We start from the raw sequence: 16,617 nt of genomic DNA on the forward strand, positions 1-16,617 counted from the left end.
CTCTTCCTTTTCCGATGATCCAACGGATGTTGACAATTTCACCTCTGGTTCCTGTATAATTCGAAACAGGTTTAATTCGAATTACAAATACTTAGGTCACATTCTCCGCGGCTTCTTGCGTAAGGGGAATCTGTCCATATTCAGGAGAGGGCGCTCTAGGCGCCAGGTCGACAGACAGCGCTCTGGTTCTTTTACAGAAGTCGGTCGCTTCCGGGAGCCGCTACGTCGCCGGGCGCCTTCCTCTCTATCCGCCCGTCTCTGTGGTAGCCGGGTCCAGGCCCCGCCCCGAACCGGGGCCCCGCCCCTCGTCGGCAGGCAGCGCGCTCTTCGGACTATGCCCGGAGCTGACCCGGGGGCTGCCCGGCTCCCGCGTCGGTCAGATCCCTGTTCATGGCGATCCGGGGGCCCGGGCCCCGGCCTGGCGGCAGGTTAGAAGGGCGGCTGGGGAAGAGGGACGGGCCTTGGGACGTCTTACTCGGGGCTGTTTGGGGAAAAGATACAGCTACCTTCCAACTTCATAACATGCTGTGATTTTTCAAAAACTTTTTTGTTCAACATTGTGTTTTTGAGATCGTGCATGCTATAGTAATCTAGTTTTCACTTCTGAGTGCTGGGTGGTGCTACGGTCTTGAGACCGCAGTTAACTTACACATTCTCCTAGTGATGGACACTCGGAGAAAGCAATGGCACCCCACTCCAGTACTTTTGCCTAGAAAATCCCATGGACGGAGGAGCCTGGTAGGCTATAGTCCATGGGGTCGCTAGAGTCGGACACGACCGAGCAACTTCACTTTCACTTTTCACTTTCATGCATTGGAGAAGGAAATGGCAACCCACTCCAGTGTTCTTGCCTGGAGAATCCCAGGGACGAGAAGCCTGGTGGGCTGCCGTCTATGGGGTCGCACAGAGTCGGACACGACTAAAGCGACGTAGCAGCTGCAGTGATGGACACTTAGATTGCTTAGATTTTTCTTTGGATTGTTCACCCCAGGGTAGGATGCTTGGTCACACTTAATCCTGCTAAATTTGTTTTCCGGAGTGATCACACCCAGTGTCCCAACACCACTGCCTAAAGGTTCCTGTTTCCCCTCAGCCATCGACCCCCACCCATCCAGGGTTTGGTATTGTTTGGGTTTTCTAATGTGTATCAACTTAATCAGTGTAAGGTGGTATTCCATTGTGTTAACTTTCCTCTTTTAAGTATTTGCATTTCCCCTTATCTAAGTCCTTTTCCCACTTTTCTATGGATTTCCTGTCTTCCCGAGGCAGGAATTTCTTGTATGCCTGGATTTTATTACCTTGTTTATTTTCCACTCTGCAAATTTTATTACCTTGTTTATTTTCCACTCTCCAAGTCTTTGAATCTATGGCACAATGTTGAACAAAGATACTTAATTCTAAGTTAAAGTTGTGAGTTTTCCTGCTTTTTAGTTTTTGATTTGGAGGTCTTATTTGAGAATGGATGTAGCGGGTTTCCTTGTCTTGTGGCTAAAATTTCTTTATTAATTTAGCTAAAGGTTTTTGGTAAATAACCTTTCATAGTGAAAGTGAAGTCACTCAGTCATGTCCAACTCTTTGGGACCCCATGGCCTGTAGCCTACCAGGCTTCTCCGTCCATGGGATTTTCCAGGAAAGAATACTGGAGTGGGTTACCATTTCCTTCGCCAGGAGATCTTCCTGACCCAGGGATTGAACCCGGGTCTCCCGCATTGTAGGCAGACACTTTACTGTCTGAGCCACCAGGGAAGTCCTAACCTTTCATAGCATTGTCAACTTAAAGAAATTCCTTTTTAATCCTCTGGTCTGTTCCCAGCCTACCATCTTCAGCATTTGTAAAACATTCTTTCTGTGTGGCCTCAGCCCCAACCCACAACAGGTGTAGATAAGTTTAGTCACCGCTCTCTAAGGCTCCGTTGTCCTCTTAGGCTTCTCTCTGCTTCTCTTCTTCAGACCCAGGTTAGATTTGCAATTTCTCCAGCGGTTTCTGCAGATACAGAAGGTTTTGTTTCCCTCTTGGTCATCACAGAGTGCCTTGATGTTCCTGACCCTTTTGTGTGTGGCCCTCCTGGGTGAGTGAATGAGCCCAAGCTCGTGGGGTCCTTTTCCTTCTTTGGGGTGTTGATTACACAAAGATACGAGAAGCCTTCCTCTGACTTTTCTCACCCCTCGTTACTGACTCCTGACTCCTCCCCCTCCCACCAGAACAACTGGTGATCTACCAGGTTGGCTTGATCCCCAGTCAATACTTTGGAGTCCTAGGAAACAAAGATTTAAATGGATTTAAGACCCTGACGTTCCTGTCTGTGGTGCTCATCGTCCTCCAATCCATGGTAAGGTCTTCTCCCCACATCTCTCTTCTCCTCCAGCCTACTATGATGTCTGTCCAGTGCCCGGTGGGACTTAGCCGTCAGGAAGCAGGAACCAAGCTGTGCGTGTGTGTTCCTTCCCTCTTCTGGGAACACGGGGTCAGAACTCTAGGCAGGGCATTGATCTTGCCAGTTGGCCCACATGAGACCATTTCTGCAATTGTTTCAAGCTCTTGGGGCTTGGCCACAGGGTTCTGGTTTAATTCAGCATTTAACAGAAAAGATCACTGTCGCTTCTGTTCCCAGAAGTCTTGCCTCAGGGAGCTCAGAGCCCCTGAAAACAGGGCCCAGCAGCCAGAGCTGCTGCTGTCCTCTGGCGCACTGAGACTGTGACTGAGCCTGGCACTTGTCACATCTCCCAGCCTTTGCACCTGCTGCTTCCTCACGGAACGGCCTCCTCCCCGAACCCCTCATTCACCTGCTTAATGCCTGCTGACTTTTCAGGATTCCTCCACTATCACCTCCTTTAGATCATCCTCAACTTTTCTTTCATGTTTCCTTTACCCAACTCCACCCCTTTGAATTACTGATTTTTTTTTTTTTTTTTTTGCTGCACCATGAGGCATGTGAGATCTTAGTTCCCTGACCAGGGATCAAATCTGGGGCCCCTGCTTTGGGAGCTTAGAGTCTTAGCCATTGGCGCACCAGGGAAGTCCCGTTAATCCTTTTGAGTTTACCTCTGCTCTAACACTTCTTACACCCTTGGGACTGTTTTTTCACTAGACTGTGAACGCACTGTTACCTCCCTCGTGCTTAGCCTACAGAGGCTCCATAAATGATGAGAGGCAGGGCTCTGCTAGGACTCAAGCCTAATGCTCTCTGTCAGGCTGCACTACCTGTTTTCTTGGGGGAGGCACTTCTTATCACACTTTGGCACTTCTGTTGGGTCTGCTGTCAGTAAGCACCTATGTATATAGAACCCTGTTCCAGGTTTGAGGGGGGCAGAAAAATAAGAACATAAATGGAAGAGAAGATACTGTCCCCAATCCCCAGAGGCGAGTGGGGGCTGGTCCTTTGGTGAAGGATTGAACATATGAGTGAATGAGGAAGGGAGGAATCCCATGACTTGAGGCTTTAACAGGCCCCAGTGCTGAGTGGACAGACTTTGGGCTGGGACTGGTCGGCAGAGGCTTTCCACCAGCCTGAGCTGGGAGCTGACGCTTGCAGGAAGAATTATGCATCTCTCCCTTCCCCTTGTCTCCCCCACTGCTCAGCTCAAGAGCTTTGACCAGTTCACCTGCAACCTGCTGTATGTGAGCTGGAGGAAGGACCTCACTGAGCACCTCCACCGCCTCTACTTCCGCGGTCGCGTGTACTACACCCTCAACGTGCTGCGTGATGACGTCGATAACCCGTAGGCGCCCCTTGTCCGTCCTGGCCACCCTCTACGGGGTTCATCCATCTGGGCTGACTCAGCCCACGAGAGGCCCTGCTGGGACCCCATGAGGTCATCTGCAGTTATCTGCAAATGTTGTTGCCCGGAGCCATGGGGGGAGGGTGCTCTGCATGCCTGAGGAAGGGGAGCTGAAAGAAGAGGCCAAGAGCAGCTCCCTTTTGTCCATTTCATATCCTGGGCCTCCAAACAAGGCACCCTCTGAAGACTGAGATAAAAGTCCTTGCTAGAAAAAAGCAAGAAAACGGGCGCTCTGATTTTTACCAGTAAAAAATTGCTGCTGTCTAGGACTCAGTCTGGGATGCCTGTCCCCATTCTATCACTTCTCAGGTTCACTGATTCCCAGGTTCCCTTACAGGTGAGGAAACTGAGGCCCAGAGAATGCAAGGGATTGGCCCAAGCTCACGCCTCTCTGGGAGTTAGGAGTCATTGTGGCCTTGGTGTTGGGATGGGACTTTTGGAGTCTCTCTTCACACTCATCTCCTCCCCACTCACCACCCTTCTAAGCTCTTTGTTGCCTGAGGTAACCTTTCCTCAGCTTATGCAGAGCTTTGCAGCGGAGGCTCTTGGGAGGCCCTGATGCTGCTTCTTTTTTTTTTTAACGCTGCTAAGTCGCGTCAGTTGTGTCTGACTCTGTGTGACCCCATAGACGGCAGCCCAACAGGCTCCTCTATCCCTGGGATTCTCCAGGCAAGAATACTGAAGTGGGTTGCCATTTCTTTCTCCAATGCATGTAAGTGAAAAGTGAAAGTGAAGTCGCTCAGTTGTGTCCGACTCTTAGCGACCCCATGGACTGTAGCCTACCAGGCTTCTCCGTCCATGGGATTCTCCAGGCAAGAGTACTGGAGTGGGGTGCCATTGCCTTCTCTTTTTTTTTTTTTTTTAATATTTATTTATTTATTTGGCTCCATGGGGTCTTAGTTGAGGCATACGAGCTTAGTCAACCTGTGGTATGTGGGATTTCGGTTCCCTGACCGGAGATCGAACCTGAGAAACCGGTGGATTCTCAACCACTGGACCACCAGAGAAGTCCCACCCTGATGCTTCCTGACTTTCTCTTCTAGGCGTCTACTCCACGGTTGAACCCATCCAGAGCTTCCACAGCCACGTAGCTAAAATGGGGGCGGGCTCCGGCTCGTGAGGGAGAGGTTGGGAGGAGTGAGATAAGCCGGATGGCTTTCCTGATCATCCAGAAACTCAGGTCCCCCACCCTCGAGTCCTTCTTTGGCTCTGCTTGGAGCCAGCTCAGGCCCCTTGGGTGCTGGACCGTTCAGTTGCCATTTTTTTTCTGAGGGGTGGGCTGAAGTGCCATAAGAAGCCACTTTCCACAACCCTGTTTGAAGATCCTAAGGGTCTCATTGCGTTTAGGAGACCAGCCCTTGCCTGGGTCCCTCTTCCCATGGAGTCGTTGCAAGGCAAGATCAGAATAAGAGGTAGGCTGGAGCTGCCTTAGCTCTCACCCTAGAGCCCAGCTCCCTGGGTCCAGTCACTGTGTGTCGTTGGCTCCAGGGACCAGCGCATCAGCCAGGACGTGGAGCGGTTCTGTCGGCAGCTCAGCAGCATGGCCAGCAAGCTGATCATCTCCCCCTTCACCCTCGTCTACTACACCTACCAGTGCTTCCGGAGGTGAAGCCTCTCCTCCTGCTGGCATGCCCCCCGTCCTCCCCTACCTGCTGGTTCCCCGGAGTCCCTCACTCCCCTTCCGGAGGGGAGTCTGCACTCCCGGGTCAGGGTCCAGAGAGGTCTTCCCTCCTTCCCACCTGCACCCTGGGAAGTCTTCCCATCTTGTGTGTTCGGACCCCGGCCCTCCCTTTGGCCCTTAATGTGTCACTGTCCAGGTACTGGGTGCCCCCACGTAGGAGCAGAGGCCCCACAGGGCTCTGAGATGGGACAGGGGCTGCCCAGAACGGGGGCAGGAGTCAGGGCCGAGGCCTGCGGGCATATGTCCCTCTCCACACCCTCCCTCTCTCCACCTTTCAGCACCAGCTGGCTCGGGCCTGTGAGCATCTTCGGGTATTTCATCCTGGGAACCGTGGTGAACAGAGTGGTGATGGGTCCCATTGTGGCAAAGCTGGTGCAGCAGGAGAAGCTGGAGGGGGATTTCAGGTGTGTCTCCCTTGCTCGGGGTTTCTGGGCCAGGCATAAGGCATAAGGAATGGGATCTGGAAAAAGGCTGCCTGAGTTTAAACCCCAGTTATACCAGTCACTAGCCATGCTCTTGGGGGAGGTCTTTAACCTCTCTAACTTCCATTTTCCCATCTCTAAAATGGAGATGGTACTGTCCCTGATGGAGAGAATCTTAAGGGGAATTAATGAGATGATACATGAGCAGCAGTGAGAATGGTGACTGGTTGGCCCTTGTCGCTGTCATCCCTTGGCCTTCTCACACGCTTCTGTTCCAGACGCCCTCATTCAAGTCAGCCCGTGGATCTGGGCCCTGCTCTGCGCTTCCTGGCCACCTCCTTCAGACCTGGCCCTGGGAGGAGGAGGGGCGGTGGCAGTTACGCGCCTGTCCTCTCTGGAGCGAGGCAAGGGGCTGCCCTGTCTGCAGGGCTCCTGCCACCCCACCCAGGCCTGGGATTTCCCACGCTGTGACAGTTCAGGGAAGGGTTGGGCTGAAGCAGACACAGTGTTGAAGGGGAGCCGTGTTCCTCTTTGCCTGGAGGTCCTGTTGATCCAGGACTCTGAAAGGAGAGAGCCCAGTCCTGCCCACCGTCAGCACACATTTACCTCTGGTCTGCCCAGGTTCAAGCACATGCAGATTCGGGTGAATGCTGAGCCTGCTGCTTTTTTCAGGTGAGTCTCCTGAGATAGTTGCCCATCTGCTTCATCAGAACTGATCGGGGAGATAGATGGCAGAGAAGGCAAGGTGAATCATACAACCCTTCCACCATCGCCAAGGCCGGGAGCCAGGCATCCTCACATTGGCTGTGACCCTCTCCCCGTGTCTCACTGTCTTCATCTGCCTCATCCTTCTGTCCGTGGCTTTGCTTCTGAAACAAGTCCTTCCTCCTCTTGGTGTAGGGCGGGGCAGAATTTGTTTTTAGTGAAATGAGTGCCTGCTTCATTACCTTGCTGATGACTATAAGGCATTGCCTCTGTTTTTCTGTCTGTAAAAAGGTGGCTTTCCACCAGTGCCCGAAGCCCAGTGACGTCCACCGCTGATCCTGCGTCTCTGTGGCGTGGGAGGGAGTGGAGCCTCTCAGATTAGAAGACCTGCTCCCCACAGACTCTGTCCTGACAGCTGTGTTGTGAAATCCCATTCCTTCCTCTGTGGCCACGGCAGGTCCCTGAACTCTGCCTCCTGTAAGAACTCTGGACTCCTGTTTGGATTGATAGTAAGGGCCCAGAGGTTTGTGTTTAAGGAATGGAAGTTTGTCCTTGGATCACCTGGATCTAATAGCCCCAGGACTTTGCTCTTCTGTCCATCTCTGCTGTAGTTTGTAGCTGCCACCACTTGGGGGGCACCAAGAGTTTCAGGAGTCTATGAGAGAGGTTGAGGGGCTTCCCAGGTGATGCTAGTGGTAAAGAGCCCACCTGTCAATGCAGGAGATGGAAGAGATGTGGGTTCGATCCCTGGGTCAGGAGAATCCCCTGGAGGAGGGCATGGCAACCCACTCCAGTATTCTTGCCTGGAGAATTCCGTGGGCAGAGGAGCCTGGTGGGCTACAGTCCATAGGGTCGCAAAGAGTTGGACACAACTGAAGCAACTTAGTATGCACTCAGCATGCCTGAAAGAGGTTTGTTGTCGGGAGCAGGTATAGCTGTTAGTTCAGTCGTGTTGGACTCCCTGCGACCCCATGAATTGCAGCACGCCAGGCCTCCCTGTCCATCACCAATTCCCAAAGTTCACTCAAACTCACGTCCATCGAATCGATGATGCCATCCAGCCATTTCATCCTCTGTCATCCCCTTTTCCTCCTGCCCCCAATCCCTCCCAGCATCAGAGTCTTTTTCAGTGAATCAACTCTTCGCATGAGGTGGCCAAAGTACTGGACTTTCAGCTTTAGCATCCTTCCTTCCAAAGAACACCCAGAATTGATCTCTTTTAGAATGGACAGATTGGATCTCCTTGCAGTCCAGGGGACTCTCAAGAGTCTTTTCCAACACCACAGTTCAAAAGCATCAATTCTTCGGCGCTCAGCTTTCTTCACAGTCCAACTCTCACATCCATACATGACCACTGGAAAAACCATAGCCTTGACTAGACGGACCTTTGTTGGCAAAGGTATAGCTGGGCCTGTGCTAAATTGTTTTTGGATTCTGCAACCTCTGCTCATGAAGCTTTGGGCCCTGGGGCTAGCAGGTTGGTTCTTGGGGCTCTTGAGTTTGTTCTCCTGCAGCCTCTCTGTCCTTGATACTAAATCTGTAATTCCTTCTCTGTCCTCCCCTAACCTTTCTGCTTGGAGAATTTCTGCCCATCCTTGAAGCTTGAAGTCACCGTCTCCTGGGCGCCTTCCCAGACTCCCTTAGTGATCAGGCCTGTTTGCTTCCATAGTCCTGCAGACACACGGCTTATGTAACACTTTGCATATGTTCCAGGTGGAGAAGGCATGCATTTGCCTGCCGGGCTGTTTTATCCACCTCTGTCTGGCTGACTAGCACCAAGCCTGCCACCTAGTGACTGCTCAGTGTATATTTGTTTAATAACAGCAGTTTTTTTATCAGGAGCCACTCATATGTCTGGCGCTTTAAATTCAGAAATTTTCATGTGAGCCTATTACATAGGTTTTATAAGCTCCTTCTCATAGATGAGTAAATTGACACTCAGAGGCTTAATAACCTGTCAGTGTTACCCAGCTAGTCACTGGCCAGAGCCAGAATTTGAACCAGGTCTGCCCACTCTATAGAGTTCCTGTTGTTTCCACAGGCAAAACCAGTTGAATGAATGCAGCAATGGCTGACTGCTAGTGGCCAAAAGGGTCTGCAGGAAAGATCACTTGGGTGGGCCTGGTCCCGAAAGGGGAGTGTGAGGAGCCTGGCAGAGGCTCTCTGGACCCGGTGGACATCCCGGCCTTTATCATCAGGGCTGGTCACGTGGAGCACATGAGGACAGACCGCAGGCTGCAGCGACTCCTGAAGACCCAGAGGGAGCTGATGTCCAAGGAGCTCTGGCTGTACAGTAGGTGCAGGAAGTCCGGAGGCAGGAACCACGGGGCGGGGATAGTCTATGGCACCCGCCCCCCCACAAGCCCCTCCTCCCTCTCTGCACTGATCAGCTTGCCTTTGCTGTGAGTGTCCTCAGGAAAGTGAGAATCCGGGAAATCACTTGAGACGCCGCTTGGCCTCCTGTTCCCCTTGGAGCACACACGCTCAATGCCTGGGTCTCTCACCCTGGGTCTCTTGTGTCTTCTGCAGTCGGCATCAACATGTTTGACTATCTGGGCAGCATCCTGAGCTACATTGTGATTGCGATCCCCATTTTCAGTGGTGTCTACGGAGACCTGAGCCCCACAGAGCTCAGCAGCCTAGTCAGCAAGGTGAGCCTCCCTCCTGGGGAACACTCCCCCAACCCCCAGTCACACTTGCTCCCCTGCCCTTCGGCCTTGGAGTCAAGGCCTGGGCTCTCTGCCCTCTATCCTACCCAGAACGCCTTCGTGTGCATGTATCTCATCAACTGCTTCAGCCAGCTCATCGACCTCTGCACCACGCTCTCCGACGTGGCGGGCTACACACACAGGTGAGGCTGCCTCCGGCCCCGCCGGGTCCTGAGCCAAGTGTGTGCTGCTGGGAGAAGTAGCCAAGGGGAAAATAAAAGAGCAGAAAAAAACCTCACCAAATACTTGTGGGCGTGAGAGGAAGAAAGGAGAAAGGCCTTCACCGGGGCCCCTAGACCCTCCTCAGGCTTTCACTTCTTGCCCAGGATCGGGGAGCTTCAGGAGACCCTGCTGGACATGACCCTGAAGTCACAGGATGGGGAGTTTCTGGATGAGAGCCAGTGGGACTTGGCCAGGTAAGCCCTGGGCCGGCAGCACAGTGATGGACCATGCGGGCCATGGAACCGCCCCGGAGACTGGCCCTTTCTCAGCTGGCAGGACAGTCCGGCGGAGCAAATGAAAGAAACCCGTGTCGTGTGCAGGCGTGCTGTAAATGTTCACCATCCGTGTCACGGTTGCGGCATCTGTGTTCATTTAGACCATCCTCCCACCCAATGGAAGCAAAGTGCACACAGCTGCCTGGGCCTGAGCTAATGAAACTCCAAATAGCATCCCTCCTCTTCCTTTCTTCCCTCTTCCTCCTACGGAGCCCTGCTGCACCCGCCTCTTTCCTTGGGGCCTGTCTGTTCTTTGTCCCCGCACAGGCTCAGAGGTGTCTTCATTCATGTATCCTTGAAGGCTCTGGGATGTTTCTGACCTTTCTGGGCATTGAGGATTTGTCTCGCATCCTCACTTTTCTTTAGCAGTTTACCTAACCGCTCTCAATATCTTCATATCCATAGGAAGATGTTCGTGGAACCTTCATCTTAGGGTTGTTGTGGGGATTGGGTCTCCTAGTTCATAGGAGGTGGTTTGGATGGAGGCCGCAGAGTAAGCTTTGAAAAAAGGAAACAGGCTGAATTTCAAGAACTATGCTCAACTCTCTTCTTAGGAGCTAACACCTTAACTGTTGCCTCTGTTAAGAATGAAAACTTCATGCATCTCTGAACCCAGGGACTGGGGTGGGCTACTGGGGCAGGGACTGTAGGAAACTGGAGTTGCTGTTCTGTGGGGAAGATGGGCATCCACGGAGAGCCAGAAACTCCAGAATAGGTTAGTATTTCCATTCCCCTTCTGACCTTCAATCACACTGTGAGGCTGTGAAAACTTCTTGACGTTAGAACTAGACAGATGCAGCTCTGTGCCCCTGAGGCAGTTACTTAGCCACCGGACTCAGTTTCCTTATCTGCCAAGAGGGGATAACCGCTTTGGTGCCTGGCTGGTAAGACTGATTAAGATCAGTCAAGGGCAGGACTTGGCCCAGCCTGCCACAGAGTACATGCCCAGACCACCTCTCTCAGTTTGCCAGGGCTACCATAGGACACCCATAGCTACCATAGCTACCCACCGTAAACTGGATAGCTTAAAGAGCAGAAGTTTATTTCCTCATAGTTATGGAGGCTGGAAGTCCAAGGTCAAAGTGGCGGCAGCATTGGTTTCTCCCCAGGCCTTGCTCCTTCACTTGCAGGCAGGTGCTTTCTCACTGCATCCTTCCATGGCGTTTTCTCTGCTTGTTCGCCCCCTGGTGTGTCTCTCCCTCTTCTTAAAAGGACAGCAGTCCTGCAGGATTAGGGCCCTACCCTCACAGCCTCTTTTGAATGTACTCACCTCTTACAGCTCAGTTGGTAAAGAATCCGCCTGCAATACAGGAGACCCTGGTTCAATTCCTGGGTCAGGAAGATCCGTTGGAGGAGGGATAGGCTACCCACTCCAGTATTCTTGGGCTTCCCTTGTGGCTCAGCTGGTAAAGAATCTGCCTGCAATGCGGAAAACTGGGGTCCGATCCCTGGGTTGGGGAGATCCCCTGGAGAAGGGAAAGGCTACCCACTCCAGTGTTCTGGCCTGGAGAATTCCATGGACTGTGTAGTCCACGGGGTCACAGAGTCAGCACAACTGAGCGACTTTCACTTTCACCCCTTTCAAGACCCTGTCTCCAAATGCAGTCACCTTCTGAGGTACAAGTGTTGTAACTTCAGCATATGATTTCTGAGGTCACAACTGAGCGCATGGCAGCCCTTCCCCCAGTCTGGAGGTGATTCGCCCCCGAGGAGAAGGGGCTCCCCTACTCCCAGCAGCACTGACAGTGCTTATCTTCCCCTCATCTCCTCCCTTCTTGGACCCCAGGGGCCCGGGAGGGCCAGCAACAGAGCCAGCAGATACAGCTTTCCTCCTCGAGCGGGTCTGCATCTGCGCCCCCTCCTCTCACAAACCCTTAATCAAGGACCTGAGCCTGAAGATCTCTGAGGGACAGAGCCTGCTCATCACAGGCAACACGGGCACCGGCAAGACCTCCTTGCTCCGGGTTCTGGGCGGCCTTTGGGCGAGCGCACGGGGTGAGGACCAGCCTGGCCCGTCTCTGAGCCAGCCTTGGCCTGGGGGGTTGGGGTGCATGTGTGTGCTTGTGGGTATGTGTGTGCATCTGGCTGTAAGGATCAAGCCTCTTGAGGAGAGTGAGGAGCAGTTACCTTTCGGAAGATGCCCAAACAAAGGTTTCTGTGGGCCCTACAGGCTCAGTGCAGATGCTGGCGGACTTTGGACCCCATGGGGTGCTGTTCCTGCCCCAAAAGCCTTTCTTCACTGATGGGACCCTTCGGGAACAGGTCAGCCCGGGGCCCACCCCACCTCCCAACCTGGCCCTGGTAGGGTAACAGGTCTCAGCCCCAGAGAGCTGGTGCAGCAGGCAGGGCATAAATGAACCATGCCTAGCAAGTGAGGGCAAGGACCCCGAGGTCCAAGCCCACCTGGTAGCATCGACCATAGGTGCTGGCCCAGCGGGGCCAGCCTGCTGTCCCTGGCCAGGGACTGGAGGTCTGAGCCTGGGGCGAGGGAGGGGTTGGGGTGGGCATATAAATCAGCAGTGGGAGCTGTTGGCCAGGTACGGGGAACAAGCAGCGTTCACGCTGTAGCAATTTTTAAAACAATGGTAACACTACATCAGGTTGTTTTTTCTGGTCCCCAAGCTCCAGCAGGTCTAAATGGTAGCTGACAGACTGCTCCTGTTTTATATTCACATCTGTGGGTCAGGCCATGTACTCAGGGCAGCTCCCGGAGGCAGGCTAACCTGTGGGGGCCATAAGCCAAATATCACACGTATCTGTTGAGCACCAGCTTGGATTCTGGGGGCCCTCCTTGCTGTCTGTAAGCCCAGCTCCTCAGCCAGAATGCTGCTTCCTCTCCTCGGGTGGAGAGGAGCCTGGTCTCTGGCGGTTCCTGCTTCCGAGCGAGGGTGGGCTGTGTGCCGTCCCACCTCTCCTTGGCCCTTACCCCAGGCCCCTGTGGTTTTACCAGGTGATATATCCCCTGAAGGAGATCTACCCGGACTCAGGTGAGCTGGGCCCCCTCGGGACATGTCCCCCATCCCACTGTTCCTTCTCTGCCTGTTGGGGGAGGCCCCCCACCAGGCTGCTGGTTTCTGGTTGGGTCCCCTCCACTGCCTCCTCTGACTGGTTACTGTTTCAGGGTCTGTACCCTGACCTCACCTTGTTCTGTCTCCCCCCTGCAGAGGAGAGACACCCATGGGAGGGAAGGGACGGATCACATCCTTCCCTGGCCATTCCCTAGTGTATTAAGTGCTGTAACCTGTCGCTTAGAGCCCTGGGCCCCATTCTGGTGCCCCACCTCTGCCCGCCCCCTGTCATGCTGCACCCCATCTATTCTGGCCGCCCAGAGGCACTGACTTCTGCGTCTTGCAGGTTCTACTGATGATGAGAGGATCATGAGGTTCTTGGAGCTGGCAGGCCTGGTAAGTGAGGGCAAGGACCCTGAGGTCCAAGCCCACCTGGTAGCACCAACGACACAGGTGCTGTCCCTGGCCAGGGTCTGGAGGTCAGAGCCTGGAGCGAGGGAGGGGAGTAGGGGTGGGCATATAAATCAGCAGTGGGAGCTGTTGGCCAGGTATGGGGAACAAGCAGCGTTCACTCTGTAGCAATTTTTAAAACAATGATAACACCATGTCAGGTTGCTTTGTCTGGTCCCCACGCTCCAGCAAGTCTAAACGGTAGCTGATGGACTGCTCCTCTCTGCTTTGGGCAGACTGCTCGCCCAGCCCCCGCTTGCTAAGCTGCCAGGGGTAGATGTATGTGGTGGGACTGAGGCGGTCCTCAGGATGGGAGGAGGCAGGGATGGGCCCTTCCATGGACCCATTGTTCCCTCTGGTGTGTTACAGTCCAGCTTGGTGGCAAGGACAGAGGGTCTGGACCAGCAGGTCGATTGGAACTGGTAAGGAGGAGGTTGGGGTGCTCCAGAAACAGCTCCCCCAAAGATAGTGGCTCCCAGGGGTCCTGCCAAGGGATGAACTGACTCCTGACCCCGAATCCCAGGGCATAGCTTGCCCATTAGGGGCCTGGTTCATGTCCTTGCGTACAGAGCTTTGGCCTTGTCTCGTGTGGGGAGTGGGGCTCTAGTGGGAAAGTGGGGCGGGCGGGTATGGGACAGTCTATCTACAGTGAGAGCCTCTTCCTCCCCAGACCATTCTGTGCAGAAGCCAGGCTATATGTTCCTTCCTCCAGCCGGCCTCTCCACTTCCCTTTCCGCAGGTACGATGTTCTGTCCCCGGGAGAGATGCAGAGGCTCTCCTTTGCCCGGCTCTTCTACCTGCAGCCGAAGTATGCAGGTGAGGTTCGCCCTGTAGGCGCATGTGCCGTCCAGGTACTGTGTGCGCTCAAGGTATAGCGGCGTGTGGTTCAAGGGCACCTGGAGAGTCATGGCTACGGGTAGGAGAGCACACCTGTGCCTGGCCAGGCGTCTCTGTCCCTGCCGAGGGGGACAGCAGAACTCTGCCCATGAGGCGGCAGTGCTTGGCATCCTCAGGTATATATAAAACTGCTCAGTCGTGTCTGACTCTTTGTGACCCTTTGGACTGTAGCCCACCAGGCTCCTCTGTCCGTGGGATTTTCCAGGCAAGAATACTGGAGTGAGTTGCCATTTCCTCCTCCAGGGGATCTTCCCACTCAGAGATCAAACCCGAGTCTCCTGCATCACAGGCAGATTCTTCACCACTGAGCCATCTGGGAAGCCCCTGTATATTAAACTACCGAGTCTTAGGCTTTGAGCCAGTGTAGCAGCTGGAGGCAGCCTTGAGAGGGCTTCTGAATTTGGTCCTCAGATTCTGCCATCTCCCCAGCCGTACCTGGCAGGGGGATGGCAGGTATGAACTTTTCTAGGAACTGAGGGAACTAGGATTTCTCGGATTGAGTGGTCCAAGGCAGTGGCTGGTGTTCATCCATAGCAAGCTGAAGGATTTTGTCCTGCTGCTGGCAGTGGCTTCCCACATGAAGCCTCACCCTCTCTTCCTATGGCCCATGGTCTTCCTAAGGCAGGGCTCCTGGAAGGCAGAGCAGTTTTCAGCCTCTCATCAGGTCCCAGCCAGAGGTGGGCGTGGGCTGGAGGAGCAGCAGAGGTGGGTGGACCGCAGGCCCCACATCTTCCCTCTGGGTTCTGTCCCCAGTGCTTGATGAAGCCACCAGTGCCCTGACCGAGGAGGTGGAGAGCGAGCTGTACCGCGTCGGCCAGCAGCTGGGCATGACGTTCATCAGCGTGGGCCACCGACGCAGCCTCGAGAAGGTACCCGTGCCCACAGGATGGCCTGAGGACCAGGAAGAACCCCAAGGCTGGGCCTGGCGGGGGGCCCGCGGAATGGGGAGTGGGGATGGCAGAGTGGGCAGGGGGTCGATCACAGCCAGGGCAGCCTGATCGCCGCGTGGTGGTGGTGGTCTCTTGTAGTTTCACTCCTTGGTTCTGAGACTCTGTGGAGACGGAAGGTGGGAGCTGACCAGAATCAAAGTGGAATGAAGCCAAGGCTGGGCACCAGAAGGAGAGCCAAGCTCAGGAGGTTGGGTCCCCAGGAGAGACCAGGAGGGCTGGCGGGCGAGGAAGGAGCCCCAGGTTTGCCTCGCAGTGTGGGGAACGCTGGCGGCAGTGGGCTCAGCCCACGTGTGAGCCTCCACACCCCTCATCCTGCCAGCGTGCCTCCTGCTACCTCAGCCACCGCTTTGTACACTTGAAATGCTGATCACTTACGTATAACCTCAGACCACGTTTTCTAAAGAAAACGAACTGTGGGATCTATAAGAGATGAAGGGTCGGGGCTACCCCTGGTGGCTCAGTGGTAAAGAGTCTGCCTGCCAATGCAGGAGACATGGGTACAATCCCTGATCTGGAATGATCCCACATGCCGTGGAACAACTTCGTCTATGCACCACAACCATTGAACCTGTGCTCTAGAGCCCATGCTCCACAACAAGAGGAGCCCGTGCACGACAGCTAGAGAGTAACCCCTGATCACAACCAGAGAAAACCTGCATACAACAATAAAGACCCGGCACAGCCAAAAAGAAAAAATAAATAATGAATAAATACAAATTAAAAAAAGAGATGAAGGGTCACAATGGAAGGGTGTATTGGACTTGGGAGTCAAGACAGCCAGAAGTCTTTTAGATCACTTCAGTTTTGCCATAGGAGACTTTAATCAGCTATGTAAATTTTATAACTCTTTTAAAGATAAACCTTTTTTTCAACGTGTAGCTTTCCCATTTTCTCTTTCTTCATAAGATGATCTTTTTTTTCTTCTTTGTGGCCACACAGTACAGCGTGTGGGATGCAGGATCCATGTGGGATGCAGGATCTTTGTTCCCCATCCAGGGATCAAACCCATGTCCCCTGCAGTAGACATGCCGGGTCTTAACCACTGGACCACCGAGAGGTCCCTAAGATGATCTTTTTAGTTGACTCTCCAAACTTGTCTTTGAGACCCTGAGGGCCAGAGCAGGACTCTCTGTTGTGCTGAACCTTCTGCCCCTGGTCGTTCACTGGCATCTCCCCAGTTGCCAGTTGTCCCTCAGCCACTAACCTCAAGGGCCCTTCTGCTGTTCTAATCTCAACCCAGATGAAAATAAATTTCTAGTATTTTTAAGTTAATTCATTTCCTTAAATGCATTTTTAAAGAAAAGTTTACACTTGATATAAATAGAAAGTAACTAAAAATTAATACAAATGGTGTTAAGAAATGACAGCCCAATACTGTGCCTACACATGAGACTTGGTGTCTGTACACAGGGACGTTAAGGGATGTGACCATGGAGTCAGACACACCAGCACCCATCTATTCTCCTTAATAGATGTGGGGAAATGGAATAAGAACCACAAGGCTACAAGGGATGATTTC

The 16,617-nt window shown here is 53.5% G+C and overlaps 1 protein-coding gene across 11 annotated transcripts; it reads left to right on the plus strand.

Moving 5' to 3' along the window:
- Positions 1-307: 307 nt before the first annotated feature.
- ABCD4 (ATP binding cassette subfamily D member 4) lies at positions 308-16,370 on the plus strand. Of its 11 annotated transcripts, XM_086319692.1 has the most exons (20): positions 308-428; positions 1,951-2,069; positions 2,203-2,330; positions 3,581-4,492; positions 5,269-5,385; positions 5,740-5,865; positions 6,505-6,555; positions 7,812-7,987; positions 8,787-8,881; positions 9,118-9,239; positions 9,348-9,439; positions 9,623-9,712; positions 11,580-11,788; positions 11,964-12,055; positions 12,744-12,780; positions 13,148-13,197; positions 13,621-13,673; positions 13,991-14,067; positions 14,902-15,017; positions 15,177-16,370. In XM_086319692.1, the coding sequence occupies exons 9-20, from the start codon at positions 8,806-8,808 to the stop codon at positions 15,243-15,245; spliced, it is 1,083 nt and encodes a 360-aa protein (XP_086175818.1). In that variant the 5' UTR covers positions 308-428; positions 1,951-2,069; positions 2,203-2,330; positions 3,581-4,492; positions 5,269-5,385; positions 5,740-5,865; positions 6,505-6,555; positions 7,812-7,987; positions 8,787-8,805; the 3' UTR covers positions 15,246-16,370. The 11 variants fall into 11 exon arrangements, 10 of the variants coding, with proteins under 10 accessions (XP_086175818.1, XP_086175812.1, XP_086175808.1 ...); XM_086319686.1 differs by lacking the exon at positions 7,812-7,987; XM_086319682.1 differs by lacking the exon at positions 7,812-7,987 and having other exon boundaries at positions 3,581-3,720.
- The last annotated feature ends 247 nt before the right edge of the window (positions 16,371-16,617 follow it).

This window comes from Bos grunniens, chromosome 10, assembly GCF_055505025.1.
Source record: "Bos grunniens cultivar Pamir isolate PY7600 chromosome 10, Bosgru_T2T1.0, whole genome shotgun sequence".
In the NCBI taxonomy this organism is placed as follows: domain Eukaryota; kingdom Metazoa; phylum Chordata; class Mammalia; order Artiodactyla; family Bovidae; genus Bos; species Bos grunniens.